Raw genomic sequence first — 17,287 nt, 5'->3', positions numbered from 1 at the left:
AAAAAAAAAATTTATTAAAAATTATGTTTTTATTTATTTATTTAGTAATTAATTATTTTCGTACAAAAAGCAAACAATCGAGATAATAATAATAATAATAATAATTTAAAAAAAAAAAAAAAAAAAAACAATTTAGATAAAGCAAAAAGGTCGTTTTAAATGTTTTGCTTTGAATTATTTATTATTATTATTATTATTATTATTATTATTATTATTATATTTTTTATTTTATTTTATTTTTTATGGAAAATAATTTATTACTAAATTGTTTTTTAATAATTTTACCGATTGTCATTTTATTTATTGTGATCAATGTTTAATTAATTTATGTATTAAATTATTATAATTTAAAATTTAAAAAAATTATTTTTATAATTATTATTATGATAACAACAGTATTATTATTACACGTGTGAAAATTTATTAGAAGAAGAAGATTTGCCTGTTTTTAATAATAATAATAATAATATTAATAAGAAATTTTTGTACCTGATAAATTAATAAAAATGATGATAATAAAAAAAAAAAAAAAAAAATTAAAAAATCTTTATTATTATGTAATTTATTATTATTATTATTAATTTAATAAAAAATAATGTTAAAAAAACCTTCGGCAAATCACAAGAGAATAAAATTAAAAAAATAATAATAATAATGATTATGGAAAGTTTTTTTATTCATTCATTCGAATAAGTTTAATTATTTTTAATTTTCCGAATAATAATAATAAATAAATAAATAAATAAATAAAATGTGTAAACCGTAATTGATTGATAAAAAAAAAAATATGTTTTTATATATTTTAAATTTATTTATTTATTTTTATATATTAAAAAAAAAATAATAATAATAATAATCTTCATTTATTCTGTACTCAGTTTTTTTTTTATTTTCTAATAATGTAACGAACGACCATTATGAATATAATTTTTTTTTTATAAATTTTTTTTATTAAATTTCAAAATGTTTGTTTGTATGTATCCCACCCTCCTTCCTTCACCCCCTTCCATCACCCTTCTCCTCATCCCTTATTCGGTTCAATCAGATCTTTATTTAATATAGGAAAACTATAGTAAGTCGTTTAGTGAAAAAAAGAAAATTTTTGCTTCCATTAAAAAAATAAATTATAATTAAGTTTAGGTTTCAATTTGAACTAATTTAAATAAATCAAATTATACTATTTGTTATTTGTTTTTTGGATTATCGTTAATCCAACCAAAAATAATCTACGTTGTGGATTCAAAGACTTTTTTTATATTACATGCTTCGACTTCCATTTCTTCTTCGGTCCTCCATTTTATATTTTCTCCCTTGTCGTGATTACTGAGTTCTGTGTAAATGTCATCGTTCCTTGCAAAATCTAACGGTTTTCTAAAAAAAAAAATTTTTTTTCTTATTTAATTTTAAATAAATGAATTAATTAATTATTCTGAGGTTTTCATCAAACCTGGGTAAAATGTGAACGTGAACGTGTTTTATTGTCTGTCCAGCATCTGGACCATCTTGAACAACAATTGTCGATGATTCTGTATTATGAATTTGACTCATTACTTTTGCTACTTTTTGAGTAACCTTAAAATCGAAAAAAAAAATTTAAATTTTTGAAGGAAATGAAAGAAAATTAAAGAGAAAATTAAAACCTGAAATAAATCTGCAACTTCTTCAGATGTCAATTCTGAAAATAATTTAACTTCTCTAATTGGAGCAACTAATACATGACCTGGAACTACGCATTTTTTATTCGTAAAAGCAAATGATAAATTTGTCTTGTAAAAAACTGTATCTTTACTTATTTTAACCTAAAAGGGTATAAAAAATTATTGTAAACAATATTCTATTTCAAAATGATGGAAATGAAAAAATTTAAAAATAATATAATTTACTTGGCCAAAAGTGTAAAAATCCTTATCGGAATTAAAATGATGTTGACCTAAAGCAATCATTGAAGGATATAAATCATATCTTCTATGATTCCATACAGGCATACTCAAACGAACTTTTTCTAAATAATTTATGTTAATGGATGTAACTGCGATTCCAGGACCATCTGAACATTGAGCAATTATTTTACCCCATGGATCAACCTAGTGAATGTAGTTAAAAATGAAAGAAAAAAAAGTAACAATCATGGTTTAAATTGATGGCACTCACCACCATTGAATGTCCCCATGATGTTCTTTTATCATTGTGAGATCCTACTTGTGCAGCTGCCACAACATAACATTGAGTTTCTACAGCCCTAGCTTTTAAAATGGTTTCCCAATGACTGGCTCCCGTAGCGAATGTAAATGCCGAAGGAAATGTTAAAATTTGAGCTCCTAGTCTTGCTAATACAATACTCAATTCTGAAAATCTTTGAGAAAAAAAAAAGAAAAAGAATATAGAAGAAGTTTTGTATTTTGTTAATAAAGAAAAAATTTTTTTTAAAAATTTTTACCTCATGTCATAACAAATAGCCAGGCCAACATTACCAACAGGAGTTGAAATTGGATTAGTTATACTTTTCCCTTTTTCAACATAACTTGATTCCATTAATCTTACATTTTGTTCTGGGATTTCTACATCAAATAAATGTATCTTGCTGTATTTACCAACAATATTTCCTTGGTCGTTAATCATTAAATGAGTGTTGTATAATTTAGACTTTGTATAAGACTCGTGAATACCCCCTAGCGAAATCCAAATTTTCAAACTCTATAAAGTCACGAATCTTTATTACTAATTTTTACAACAAGCTAAATATTGAGGGTGTAAATTTTTTTTTTTTTTTTTTTTTTTCAAGAGACCTTCGCCAAATTTTTATACTTGGCCACCAAAGGTCCATCCAGAGTTTCAGCCAAAGTAATGGTTTCAGCTTTAGAAGAGCCGACAAAATCGCATGCTTCGGGCAAAAATGCAATTTTTGCATTCGCTTTTTTAGCTTCGGTCACCAGAGATTCGACAATTTGAAAATTTTTTTCCTTATCATTGGTGGAAGTCATTTGACATATAGCAATCAAATTATTAGCTGCCATGGCGGAATAAAATTTAGTTATAACAGATTCTGAAGTAACTAATTTATTAAAAATATTTTTAAAACAATAATTAAAATGCTTCATGAATAACTGATTGATTACTGATAATTAAAATAATTAATAATAAATTCAATACTTAGATACTTTCGAAAAAGTAAAAAATAAAAAAATTATACTGATAAGTGTCACGGAATTCTGGTGCCACGTCAAAAGGGAAAAAAATTTTTTTGATTAAATAGTGTTGTTGTATGGTTCTTAAAATAGTAGGAAAAAAAAAAAAAAAAGAAAATGCTTTGAGATATAAAAATTTGTCATCAATGCATCCGTTAAAAAAATTTAATGCTTTTATGAATGGTGTTACGAACCATTAATTTAACGTAATGCTACATATTTGCATTAAATGTTTATATTATGTATTTACATCTGATTCAGTTCTCAACCTTAATTAGTCCAATAAGATGTTATAGAATGCCTATTGTTAATTTAATTTCTGACAATTATTTTGCCTTTCACAAAGCTTTAATTTTTTTAATGCGTCTTGCATGGAAATCAAAAATTCGATTGCCGTATTTAGTAATGATCGGATCAATGGTACTTATATTTTTATTACATATAAATATATTTATAAATAAAAAAGTTGGTTTTTTTTTTTTGTTGTAAATGTAATTGTTTTTTTACGTTTGTGCATTACTTGTGCAAATTTTTACATGTAAATGTCTAATTTTTTTTATAATTTTTATTTTCAGATTTTAAATGTGAGTATTTTCAATAAAAATCTAGATAGGCATGGATTCGATTCATAAGGATATGGATTTAATTAAATATAACAAACATTAATTATATTTACAATTACTATTTTTTTAGATTTTAAATGTGAGTATATCAATAGAAGTCTTAATAGAGGCAGAGACTGATGGGCTTGAGAATAATGATTATGATCAAGATAGCCTTAGTGAATCTGAAGACTCAGAAGAATAAAAAAAAACACTTTTCGAATGTGTCGAATAAAAAAACAAATATTTCACCGTCAAAAATGAAATGAATAGTTAGAGAAAAAAAAAAAAAAAAAATATTTATGATAAAAAATTAATAATTTGGTGTAATTTCATTCCAATAATTTTATTAGGAAAATTGCTTTTTATTTAATTGTAAATCGAATATATATAAAAAAAAATTAATATGATATTATTATGATGTGTTGCACTTTGCTGGTAGACGATTTTTATTTTCATATGTATTATTAAAATAATTAATTTAATTTTTAAAATTAGGATAAATATTTTAATTTATTTTAATAAGTTTGAAAGGAAATAATAAAAATTGTAAAGTAAATGTTTGTCAAATATATACAAAAACAATTTTTTATAAATAATTCTTTTTTTTTTTTTTTTATATAAAAAATAGATATTATTTAACACTCGATATTGTATAAAAGATGCGTGACAGATAATAATATTTTTATATGTATTAATCTTTTCTTTTTTTTTTTTTAATACTTTAATTTTTTACTGCAGTGATGATGAACACATAATTATAAAACCAAAAAAATTATTATTCATTTTTAAAATTTGGTGGTCTTTTTTCAACAAATGCTGTCATTCCTTCTTTACGATCATGCGTAGCAAAAGTAGCATTGAACATTCTCTTTTCAAAATATAATCCTTCTTGTAAAGTTGTTTCAAAAGCTCTATTAACAGCCTCTTTGCACATTAAGACAACTAATGGAGAGCAATCTGCTATTTTATCGCCTAATTCTATCGCTTTGTTCACGAGTTCTTCCGGAGGGTAAATCTTACTGACCAAACCTGAAAATAAAAAATTATTTTTTAAAAGTTCTGTTTATATTTTATTTATAATTATTTATTTAAAATAATTTACCCATTGCTTTAGCATCTTCAGCTGTAATTTGATCTCCTGTCAAACACATTTCCATGGCATTCGATTTTCCCACTGCTCTTGTTAATCTTTGAGTACCACCTACTCCTGGAATGGTACCTATTTTGATTTCCGGTTGTCCAAATCTTGCTTTCGCACCAGCATATATTATATCGCACATCATGGCCAATTCACATCCTCCTCCCAACTGAAAATAAATAAAAATACAAATTTATAAGAGTTTTTTTTTTTTTTTTTAACTCGACATTACAGCAGCATTTTAGAAATGTAATTTAATGATAAAATTTTTATCACTCACAGCATAACCATTGACAGCAGCTATGGTTGGTTTTTTAAATTGAGTTATTCTCGCCCAATTTTGTAATAATTTTCCTTTAGCACAATCAGAAAATACCATATCTTTCATTTCTTTAATATCAGCACCAGCAGCGAAGGCTTTTTCACTTCCCGTAAGAACAACAGCTTTAATCTGATCATCTTCTTCGTACTTGTCCAAAGCGGCATTTAAATCATCAATGAGTCCTTTACATAAAGCATTCAATGCTTTTGGACGATTGAGAGTTATCAAGCCAACAGATTTTTGTTTTCCAACAGCTTCGGTTTTAATAAATTCATATTGTTGATCACCTAAAATTAAATTTATCAATAATAATTAATAACGACAAGGATTGATTCATAAAATTAAATTATAACATTATCTGATAATTTAAATATTCAGGATAAACTATTGAAAATAATTATTTTTAATAATTTTCAACTTGAATATTTTTATTATAATATTCGCTACTGCTCGAACAAGTTTTATTTAGCCTTGAATAGGTCGCCGGTTATTCCTTTCATATTTAAACAGTTAAACCATTTTAATAAAAGAAAAAAAGTTTTGATAAAAATAAACTTAAAATTAAAAAAAAACTTACATGTGCTTGCAAACCTTACAAAAACAGCACGAGATATTTTATTCCCAGATTGAGTTTGTACGGTTTTAGTTAAAAATAAACGTAAAGCGTTAACAGCCATGATTGTTACCTACAATTCAGTATAAAACTGGTCTGACGATGTAACTAAGGCTGTTCTCAGTAATTTCATTGCCTATTTTTTTTTTAACGCTTATCAATGTCTTACGTAACAGTAATACAAAGTTTAAAACTGTAATAATCAGGACCGTAGGAAGACGACAACTATTAAATTATTTATAAATTCCTTTTATATGAAGTTTGTCAAAGTGAAAATTGTGGAATGAGGGGGGGGGGAAAGCGTTTAATTATCATTATTTATTAATAAAATGTTTTTATCTCAATAAAAGTATTAGAAAATTCGTTTTTCTGAAAAAAAAGTCTTTCTAGCAAATTCTAGCACTTCCTCCATATTTAATAAAATGTAAACAAAAAATTTGAAACAAGAAGTTGAACACTTATAATTATTTAAAATTAATTGTTTAAAATATATATTTTTTTAAATATTTCATAAAAAATAGGATAATTTATTTATTTATTTTAAAATGGACATAATTATTTAACGGATTCGTTTATTTTTGAAAAAAAAAAATAAAAAAAATCTATTGAAAAATTTGTAATTTTTTTTCTTTTATTTATTTATTTATTTATTTATATATAATATTACAGATAATATTAAAACATTTAAATTAAAATAAAATAAAATAAAAAAAATTCTTTTTAATCATTTTTAAATACACTATCAGACTTTATATTAAATATTAATAAATTACTATAAAAATTAATTTTTGTCATGCCGAGGCACATTTTTATTACTTCTTCTCACAAATATAAATAAATAATATTAAAAAAAAAACAAATAAAAAAAAAGTTTATAATAATTTCCTTTAATAATAATAATAATAATAATAATAATAACATTTTTAATTTTATTGTAAAAAAAAAAAAACAGTATAAAAGAAAACAAAAAAATATATAACAAATAAGTTTTTTTTTTTTTTTAAAAAAAAAATAATTTATAAATTTTTAAATACTGATTTTTCTTTTTTTTTATTCATTTTATTTTATTTACTTTTTGCCACACAGTTGATAAAACATTTAATTAAATATTTTAAATTATATATATTTATATTAAAATAAAATTGTGTTCAGGTGGTACATTTTATATAAATATTTCTCTTCAAAATAACAATTAGACTTGTTTTAATAATGTAATAAATATTTTTCCTCGTCATTTCTAAATATGCAAAAATTAAATTAAATTAAATAAATAAATAAATAAATATTTGTTTATGTGAATTTCAAAAAACAAATATTAAAAAAAAAAAAAAAAATTAATACAAAATACATAAAAATTTGTTATCGACTACCATAATCATTCATTTCATTTTATTTCATTTTTTATTTTTCCAAGCATTGAATATATTTGGATATAAGCATTAAAGCTAAAAATATAATTAATTAAGCTTGTTCAGACTTTGAAAAAAAAAAAAAAAACTAATTCAATTTTTTTTTTTTTTTTGCTTTATTAAAATTTGATTCATTCATCATTCGATTTGATTGAATTTTTTTTTTTTTAATCGACATGTGACTCATTTTTTTAAAATTATAAAATAAACATTCGAATTGGAGAGTCTATGACATTAACCAGTTTAATAAAAAACAAATTTAAAAGGGTGATCAGGATAATTTATCATCTGTCATGTCCAAAAATTGAGCACTTACATCTCTACAACATTCTCCTTTGCTATCGAATACAAATTTGTAAAAACTACCATCGGAACAAACGACTGAAACAAACAAAAAAAAATTTTTATTTTACAATAACCATTTATTTTGGGAAGAAAAATATGGCAAACAAATGGCAAGTACATACCTATGACAGATTTATTGTCTTGACCGAATGCACAAATACTTTTGGGACCTCCTGGAACTTGAAACCTACAAAAACTCCATTTGCTATTAAAATATTTGGGAAGGAATGTGGCAGATGCTAAACTTGATTGTTTATTTAATTTTGAATCTTCAACACCGAATACATGAATCGTTCCATGATCAGATGACACACACAAAAGAGATGAATCTTGATTAAAATTAATGCTGAAAAATACAAAAAAAAAAAAAAAAAATTAAATTTCTGTTATGGTACAGTTTTATTCGATAAAAAAAATTATTTGAAATTTTTGAATTAACGAATACTTAAAACATTAATTTTTTTTTTACCAATAAATATCTGCAGCATTTGCACCTCTCCTCAGTTCTGTAATTTTACAACCTGTTGATGTATCAAAAACCCTAATTAGTGTGCCCTGTTATAAATAAAATTTTTTTGAATAATTTATTATTTATTTTAATTATCTTTTTTTTTCAGGAAAATTTTATCTAAAAATTCTTCAAGTTACCTTTTGTCCAGCTGTTGCTATTCTTGTTCCCCCATGATTTAATGAAATTGCAGATAAAGGTGATTCATGAGCAGGAATATCTATTGGAGGTCTGTCAGTGTTTGCTAAATCAACTAACTGCACATGGCCAGTTTTACGACTAGGAAAAGCTAGTAATGAATTGATGCTACTGGGGCATAAAACACAAAGTCCTAAAAAAGGCACAAAAAATCAATGCAAATAACAAAAAATTAATTAAAATTTTATTAGTCGCACACAGTAAGTATATAAATTTGAAATAATTTTTATGTAAAATAGGTAATTACATAATCTCACCTTTAGGATTTGAATTTGTTTCGAAAACGTGAAGCTGTTGAGGATGTTGTGTAAATGTGTAAACTTTAATGACACCTTCTAATACTACAACAATTCTATCTCTTCTTAAACGAACTGCCTTAACAGGAGCATTAAATTCTAAGGCAATGACAGTTTGCTTTTTAAGGTCATCCCAAACCATTACTCTATTGGGAGGATATTTGGGACAGGGACCTCCACCTACTAAGGCTAAATAATTGCAACGAAATAGCATTTCAACATAACTTAACCCTCCATCGACAAAATCCTGTCGTTCTTTTTCTTTTAATGGATCGCAATTATATACGCGAAAGCCATTTTCCATACCGCAAGCAAAGCACCCTAAAAAAAAAAAAATTTTAACTCTTTCTATTAAATGAATGATACCTTAACAGCTGTTTATTTACCTTCAAAATGTTTTCATAAATGAATACCATGTTTATAAAGTAAAAAAAAAGAAAAGAAAAAACGAGTGATGTGTAATTTTAAAGCATATTTTAAATTAAAAATAATAATTATTAATTATGATATAATAAAGAATTTTATTTTAAAATTATATTCGTTGAATAATTTCTTAAATAATAAAACATCCTTAAAAAAAAAAAAAAAAAAAGCCGATGCAGTAATTTAACATTTCTTACCGCAAAACTTTTTTCTAAATCTTCAACAGAAAGCAACAACAGACGAAAATACATCACAAAGATTATATCGTTTTTTTTTTTACCTTGATCTTGATTAAATCCAGCGAATAATAATCCATTTTTATGCGGATTGTTAACACTCAAATTCATTTTTGTTTAAATTATATTTAAAATCGACACAATAACAAAACATTAGTACAGTCGACATTTGTTGTCTACAGTTGGCCAACTTAACATTTTACCACGTTTGAAAACTTAAAACCTTTTTTTACTAAATCATTTACGACCAAAAGTTTTTTTTTTTTTTTTTTTTTTTTTTTAATTTTACACATCTCCCTGAAAATGACTAAATAATAAATTATTAATAAAACTTTTTAAATTATCGCGTATTTTAATTAATTATATTTTTATAATTATTTACCATTGTGCCAATTTCAAGTAATATAAATTAATTATACTCGATACCCTTAAGGGTAAACAGTACACAGTTGGTTATATTTGATAAAATAATTCGTTATCAAACCTGTTTGCAAATTTGTATAATTCATATGACTGTAAGAGCGTGTGAATCAGTACGTTACGCTTTTTCACATTCCTAAAACTTTTAAATCAATTATTCAATATACGTTACTGTTAAAAAAAGAAAAAAAAATGTTTATTTTAATTAATTTTTAATGGGTCGTTGACCTTTGATTTGTTTTTGTGAAATTATCAACGTTCGGCAATATTTTTATTATTACTTGTTTTATTTAATGTGGTGTGTGCATAAAATTTAAAAAAAAAAAAAAATTTTTTATTGTGTCAAAGGACTGTGCAGAAAACAGACTTTTTTGAGACTGGTAAAATTCTCACAATATGTTTTATTTTATTTAATTATTATAATTTTTCATTTGCTCAAATTTTTTGTAGGTTTTATTATTTTTGGTTATTTATTCATGAAATGCAAGACAATATACCAAATGGGGGAAAAGATGAACAAGCAAATAAACTTATGTCTGATTTTGCCTTTACCAAGCGTCAAAGCAGAAGTCTACAAAAAAACTGGGTTGTTTTATCTAAAAAACCACCTGGATATTCATTCCATTCGCTTAACAGTGGTAAAATTACAGACAAAAAAAAAATTTTAATCATATAAATTTTTTTTTTTTAATGGAAGGTTATAAATTTAAAAAAAATTTTTAATCATATTTTTTTTTTTTTTCCAGTTACTGGAAGAATTTCATGTAGCACTATTGGCAATGATGTTGATTATATTATGGAATCATCAAGTTCATTGATTGAGGAAAGGGCTGATGAAATAATTAGACATTTAGAACAAAATCAGCCCTTATTAGAAAACAATCTTATGTCTAATAATGACAGAATGTAAGTTTAAAAAAAAAAAAAATCTATTCATTATATTAAAATTATCATAAAATTAAAAAAAAAATTGTTGCAGGGAAAGCTTGAGAGTTATGACGGAAAGTTTAACAATAAAACGATCGATAAAAAAAAAATTAAACAGTTCGATTAGTTGTGATAAGAAAGCAATAAGTTTTTCTAAAAGGTTAAAATACAAAATCAGTTTTTTTTTCAATAAGGTACTGTTTGAATGAAACAAAAAAATGATTTATTAATTTTTTTTCGATTTAAAATCATTTTATTTTTTTTTTAATTTCAGATTTTGAATTCTATAAAAAATTTTCTTAAAAATTTCGAACTTTGGTATTCGAGTTTAAAAGTTATCGAAGGACATTTCGGAAGCAGTGTTGCAAGTTATTTTAAATTTCTTCGTAAATTGTTCTTACTAAATGCATGCATTTTTTTTTTAATGTTAGTTTTTTTTTTTCTCACTTTTCATTATTTATTATTATTATCATTTTAATATCAATATTATCACAATTATGTAATTATTATTATTATTATTATTTGGCAATTTTGTTAAAAACGCTTTAAAATATTTTACAACCCATTAATCGTTTAAATTATTTCAATTTTTATTTTCAGTTTATTTTTCATAATGATACCACAACTCCTTTTTCGATTCACACAATATGTAAATATTGATAATAATAATTTAACACAAAATATAAATGAATCATTTTCGGTTAGAAACGAACGTGTAAAATCCTTGGCGATAATAATGGTGCGAAGTGATCCTTATAAGGACAATGGCGAATTTCGTTTGGGCAATATATTCACAGGAGAAGTAATTAATTAATTATTTAACTTACATCCGGTTTTGTTAATATTTTAACCGGAAATGATTTTATTTGATTATTTAGGGTTTTCTGGCTAACACGATACTTTTTTATGGATATTACACCAACTCATCTTTGAAATTATTCGAAGGCTACAATTTTAATATTCCAGCTTCGTATTTTTTTACTTCTGCAGTATCTTACGTTCTCATATTCTTATTTCTTTTTATCAGGTATATCAGGAAGAAGAAACATTTTTATTGTAATTTGTAAAAAAAAATGTCTATTTATCTAATGACGATGTGTATATAATGTTTTAGTGTCGCTGTCTCCTATAGAAAATGTTACATCGAAACTTCCGGTGGAATAAATAATACTTTTTCAAATAAAATTTTTTGCAGTTGGGATTTTGGTATAGCAACGCGACAAGCCGCAGAATTAAAATCTAAAAGTATTTACATTGAAATAAAGGTATAAATATTTTATAAATGGTTCTGTCGTGGTCATGGTCACGTGGTCATTTTGTGTTCTTTTTTGTGATTATAGGAACTTTTGGACGAAGTGACTCAGCCAAAACGGAAAAAGTCATGTTCTCACGCTTTTTACACCACCGCCGTTAGTTTATCATTAAATGGAATTCTCCTGTTTTTATTAGGCGTTGGAGGAATGTATTCGTGGACATATTTAGATCAACAAATGACAACAGCCGATACGGCAACAACAATGATGATGTGGTTGTTATTGACCATCGTCATTGCTGTTGCTCCCGTAATATTTTCATTAATCGCTCAGTAAGATTCCATTTCCTTGGAAAAATCATTCCTAAACTTTGATTCATTATTATTATTATTATTATTATTATTCCATTTTTTTTCTAGCATCGAAGGATTTGAACTACCCAGTACAGCCCTATATATGACGTTAATAAGAACGTTTATCCTATACGCTGTCGTCATAGCTGTGGTCGTAGCATTTCGATTAAATCGTTCCTCAGAATCAGAATGTTGGGAAACAATTTTAGGTCAAGACATGTACAGGCTCGTACTTTTAGATTTTATTTTCGGTCTGATAGGTACGGCACTATCGGAATTCATAAGATTTAGGATTTTCATGTAAGGTTTTTGTATTCATGTTTAAACATAAATTAATTAATACAATGAATTTACGGGAAAATTTTTTTTTTTTTTTTTTTTTCTCCCCAATTTCAGAAAAATGTGGGAAGGAATCGGTTGTCCCGAATTCGACATAGCAAGAAGCACGATGAACCTTATTTACAATCAAACATTATTTTACGTCGGATTGTATTTCAGTCCCGTTTTATCCCTCATCATCACCGTGAAATTATTCATAACTTTTTACATAAAAAAATGGGGAGCCATATACAATTGCAAACCTTTTTTAAAACCTTGGAAAGCGGCTCACGCTCACACGGTTTACCTCAGCATTGCATTTTGTTCATTTTTCAGCGTTTTTATTGCTTACGGATATATAATCACTTCGTAAGGAGGATTAATACCTTTTATATATTTTTTACATTTGGAAATTTCCCGAGGGATAATTTTATTTTTTTTCTTCCAGAGTCAAAACTTCAAATTGCGGACCTTTTCGCGGTGAAAAATACATGTACGAAAGCATACTGTATGAAATATTAACGAATCGGGATTCGATTATATTTAATTTTTTATATTGTTTAACGAGACCTGGAATCGTCGGAATCGTCATAATGGCTCTCACTTTGGGTGTTTATTACATGAGAGCCGTTGCACTCGCGAGAATCCACGTCGTCAATCATCTTCGTCAATTATTATTATTGAAAGCCGGCGATAGAAAATTATTACTTAACGAAATATCGAAATATACGAAATCTCGTGAGTAACGGATTGCCATGATTGAAAATTTGTCTTCTCCCCCCCCCCCTTCCCTCCCCCTACACCCCTAAGCTTCCGACGCATTTAAAAAAAAATCGGATTTTTTTTAGAAAATTTATTATTTATGAATAATGAAAGAGAAAAAAACAAAATGGAGGAGTCTGGAGAGGAGGATTGCGTTTTTTTTTATAAAAATAATTCAACGGATTCCGTTGGGGAAAATCCGAACGGAAACAACGAAATCGATGATAAAAATGAAGAATTATTTAAATCTCAGAGAAGAGATGAAAGTACTTTCCAGAAGGATGATGATGATGATCGATCGAATTGTCCTTCGACTTCTTCCCAATGGGCTAATAATGGTAATCCAGAACAAAGGTAAAGGACGATTTTCTCTTTTTAGATGAAAGAAGAATAAAACAACAAATATTATTATTATTATTACTTCTCAGCCGTAGAAATGATAATGTGGATGATGTCGAAAGTGTCAATTGCGACGAAGTAAACAAGATGGCGAGTCGTGGAGTCGTTTTACTAAATTTTAATCCGATATTTTCCGAAAGTATTCAAATCCCATCAAAGGATGATGAAAAAGAGAGTTTATTCGATTCGGAAAGACTGAAAACAAATAACAGGTACGATTATACGTAAAATTTTCCAAAAGAGTAATAATAATAATGATGATTTTTTTTCCATAAGGTCTCATCAAGTACAAAACGAAGAAGATGGTATCAGGAATGGGGAAATGATGGAATCATCGACGGAAAATGATTTTAAAAATTATTTACGTTTTCACGAAAGACTTCCGAGTAGAATAAGTTTTAGTCCGCAATCTAAATCCAGTGAGGGAAATAAGAAAAAAAAACGTTAAACCGGAACCGGAAACGGATTTTTTTTTTTTTTTCAAACGGAAATTACTTGTCGTTATTATTATTTAAGATATTTACAAAAGGGGATTCGAGTTTAGATTTCAAAAAAAAAATTAATTAAATATATTTCGTGCCTTAGAGAAAAGAATAATAAATAATTTTAATAAATAATTTTTATTATAATCGTTTGCTCAGGTTAAAATCGTTTTTAATAAATTTTGTTATGTATATATATATATATATATTTATTTATACATTTTTTTTTTTTTTTTTCAATAAATGATGTAATCGTGTACATCATTCCAATAACAAAACGATTATTTTTATTAAATGAAATTGATTTATTTTATCAATCTAACGGTTTTTTTTTATTTAAATTAAATAAACAAAGACAAAGACTGTCGATATTATAAATCTTAGCCGATTAAGTATAGGAAATTATTTATTTTAAATTTTTTTGTTTGTTTTACTGGGACTATAAAAGACTGATTATAATTATTATTATTATTATTATTATTATTATAATTATTTAATATATATTAATTTTTAAAAATATAAATGATTGCCGATATCGTTATTAAAGGACTGACTCATTGCATATATATTTTTTTATAACGAGAAGAAAAATTTATTAATAATAATAATAATAATGATAATAAATATAATTAACATGAAATCACAATGTATAAAAAATCAATACATAATAATAATAATAATAATAATCGTGTATGTTTATAATTAAAATTATAATAAATGGTATGAAAAAATTTATCTCAAATTTAAATATATATATATAAAAATTTTTTTTTTTTTTTTTTTTGGGGAATTTTTATTTATCTTTTGCATTGTCATCATCATCATCATCATCATCATCATTATCATCATCATCATCATCATCATCATCTTTTATATTTAGAATTTAATTTGTTTTCTTTTTCGATTAATATTGTATGACGTTGAGAATTTGATTTGTCATTTTCTTTTTTATTTGAATTTTCTTTTGATAAATTTAAATTATTTTTATAATTTTCACAACCTTTAAATAAAAGAGAGAGAGAGTGAAAGTTTTATTAATAATGAAAATTATTAATTAATAAATAAATAAATAAAATAAATAATTTGTGTGTTTATGTTTACCTCGAATCGTTGAAACCGATCGCATTGTAATTTTTTGAGTTTTTGGCATTGTCGTCATTTTACTTCCGGTCATATTTTCCGGCGTGGAACAATAATGTTTTTTTTTATTATTAATAAATTTCAAATCATTTTTTCCTTTATCGTATTTTTTATTAATACCACTCGATACTTTTTCCTTATTATTATTATTATTATTATTATTATTATTAATATTAGTACGTAACGTTTGGGTTTTAGTTTTCAAACAAGAATTTGAAGAATTTGTTATTGTTTTTTCTATTTTTTTCGTCACCATTTTTGATGATGTTAATACATCAACAGAATCTACAATTTCTTTAATAAAAATTTTTTATTTAAATAAAAAAAAAAAAAAAGAAAATTTATTTAAATAAATAAAATAAATAAAACCTTTGATGGAATTCCTTAATGTATTTATATTTAAATTATCTTTATTATCTTCATTATCATTTTGTAATAATAATAATAATTTATTTTCATCATCTTTCATATCGTAATTTTCACTCAATTTACCCAAAACATCATCGAATTTTCCAACAAAATTTTCATTTTCCTTTTTTATTTTATCATCTTTCGTTTCGATAATAATAATATCTTGTTGAGATTTTTCCATTGTTTCATTTTCAATTATTTTTTTTATTTCGGTTGATGATAATGTAACAATTTCACGAAAATCATCCAAACATTCATCGTTTAAATTTATTATTTCTGTCGTGGGAAATAAATAAAATAAATAAATAAATAAAAGTAAAAAAAAAAAAATAAATAAATAAATAAATTAATTAATATAATTCAAATCGAACCTTGTGGCGAATCGTCTGAATTTTCAAATTGTGGAACGTACAATAACGTTTTTTTAGAATTCGATGAAAATATAACCGATAGATCACTATTAGATGTTGAATTTTTATCCTAAAAATACATAAAATATATACATAAATTTAATAAAATATTAATTAATAATAATGATAATAATTTAATCATTTGTTACCATAAATGAATTATTTATGTAAACGTTATCGTTAGAAAAATTTTCATGTTGCGTAACGACATCATCATCATCATCATCGTCATCATCATTTCCGCCATGTATAAATTTTATATTTTCAACCTTATTATTATTATTATTATTATTATTTTCCACATTTATTTTATCTATAATTTAAATTATTATTATTATTAATAAAAGACAAAACGTTTAAACATGAATTTTTTTTTTAAAAATACCTTCAAATTCATTTTGAATTTTTTCCGTTACCAATATTGTACTTTTAACAGAATTCAATGTCGTCCAATTATCATTATTATTATTATTATTTTTATTTAATATATAATTATTTATTTCATTATCGGATGGAAAAGATGTATTATCACAACTATCTTTTATATTATTATTATTATTATTACGTTCCAACCAATCACCTTTGGCGGATTCTTCAGATAGTAAAATTTCATCTTTTTCCTTTTCTTTTCCGTTGGATTTCGTTTGATTTTTATCGGGACGCGATGATAAAACGTCGGGATTTTTATTAACTTTATCCCGGGTGTCTTTTTCCGTTATCAATCGAACGTTTGATGGACTCCTTCCTAAATATTGTCCAGGAGTTCTGGAAACGAAATACGATATGACGGGTACGAAAAATGGACTGTATGCCCACGGTATCAAATTGTTCGATCCGTAGTAATGGCCTAATGACACGGCATTATTTTGCGCCTTTTTAACATCGTTTTGACACGATTTTTCTTTATCCGAAGATGTTTTGTTTTCGACATTGTTTTCCGAATTTTCTTCTCCACGTGATGATATTTCTAAATTATCTCTGAAAAGACTTGAATTTTCATAACATGAATTTGGATTCAATGTGGGAAATTTAAAATCGCCATAAAAACCATTCGATGGAACCAATCTGTTGTGAAAAACTGGTTGAAATATTGGAGGACTTGAAAATAATGGTTCGTGTATTAGAAAACTATTT

The 17,287-nt window shown here is 24.9% G+C and overlaps 5 protein-coding genes across 5 annotated transcripts in view; 1 reads left to right on the top strand and 4 right to left on the bottom strand.

Moving 5' to 3' along the window:
• Window positions 1-1,226: 1,226 nt before the first annotated feature.
• Window positions 1,227-3,014, bottom strand: Phum_PHUM328150 (uncharacterized protein; the record flags this gene model as incomplete). The annotated part of the gene is made up of 7 exons (XM_002427499.1): window positions 1,227-1,371; window positions 1,448-1,572; window positions 1,641-1,799; window positions 1,884-2,084; window positions 2,152-2,353; window positions 2,438-2,694; window positions 2,787-3,014. The coding sequence occupies 7 exons, from the start codon at window positions 3,012-3,014 to the stop codon at window positions 1,227-1,229; spliced, it is 1,317 nt and encodes a 438-aa protein (XP_002427544.1).
• A 1,551-nt stretch (window positions 3,015-4,565) lies between these two features.
• Phum_PHUM328140 (enoyl-CoA hydratase, putative) lies at window positions 4,566-5,927 on the bottom strand (the record flags this gene model as incomplete). Its single annotated transcript, XM_002427498.1, has 4 exons — window positions 4,566-4,819; window positions 4,893-5,097; window positions 5,209-5,504; window positions 5,858-5,927. 4 exons carry the CDS (start codon window positions 5,925-5,927, stop codon window positions 4,566-4,568), a joined length of 825 nt encoding a protein of 274 aa, XP_002427543.1.
• Window positions 5,928-7,543: 1,616 nt separating this feature from the next.
• On the bottom strand, window positions 7,544-9,389 carry Phum_PHUM328130 (WD repeat domain phosphoinositide-interacting protein, putative; the record flags this gene model as incomplete). The annotated part of the gene is made up of 6 exons (XM_002427497.1): window positions 7,544-7,653; window positions 7,740-7,963; window positions 8,087-8,172; window positions 8,266-8,456; window positions 8,581-8,940; window positions 9,323-9,389. 6 exons carry the CDS (start codon window positions 9,387-9,389, stop codon window positions 7,544-7,546), a joined length of 1,038 nt encoding a protein of 345 aa, XP_002427542.1.
• A 1,105-nt stretch (window positions 9,390-10,494) lies between these two features.
• Window positions 10,495-14,158, top strand: Phum_PHUM328120 (uncharacterized protein; the record flags this gene model as incomplete). Its single annotated transcript, XM_002427496.1, has 13 exons — window positions 10,495-10,604; window positions 10,678-10,819; window positions 10,900-11,018; window positions 11,226-11,427; window positions 11,504-11,652; window positions 11,740-11,890; window positions 11,966-12,210; window positions 12,298-12,531; window positions 12,628-12,918; window positions 12,998-13,287; window positions 13,398-13,665; window positions 13,740-13,922; window positions 13,987-14,158. The coding sequence occupies 13 exons, from the start codon at window positions 10,495-10,497 to the stop codon at window positions 14,156-14,158; spliced, it is 2,556 nt and encodes an 851-aa protein (XP_002427541.1).
• Window positions 14,159-16,509: 2,351 nt separating this feature from the next.
• The window catches only part of Phum_PHUM328010 (uncharacterized protein), a gene marked incomplete at both ends in the record, with an annotated part of 1,644 nt that continues 866 nt past the window's right edge, over window positions 16,510-17,287 (bottom strand). Inside the window, one exon of the mRNA XM_002427495.1 lies at window positions 16,510-17,281. Within this exon, the coding sequence (XP_002427540.1) occupies window positions 16,510-17,281 (772 nt within the window). The remainder of the gene's footprint in view (window positions 17,282-17,287) is intronic.

This window comes from Pediculus humanus, genomic scaffold (assembly GCF_000006295.1).
Source record: "Pediculus humanus corporis 1103172107734 genomic scaffold, whole genome shotgun sequence".
NCBI lineage: Eukaryota > Metazoa > Arthropoda > Insecta > Psocodea > Pediculidae > Pediculus > Pediculus humanus.
This window is presented reverse-complemented; position numbering and strand designations above follow the sequence as displayed.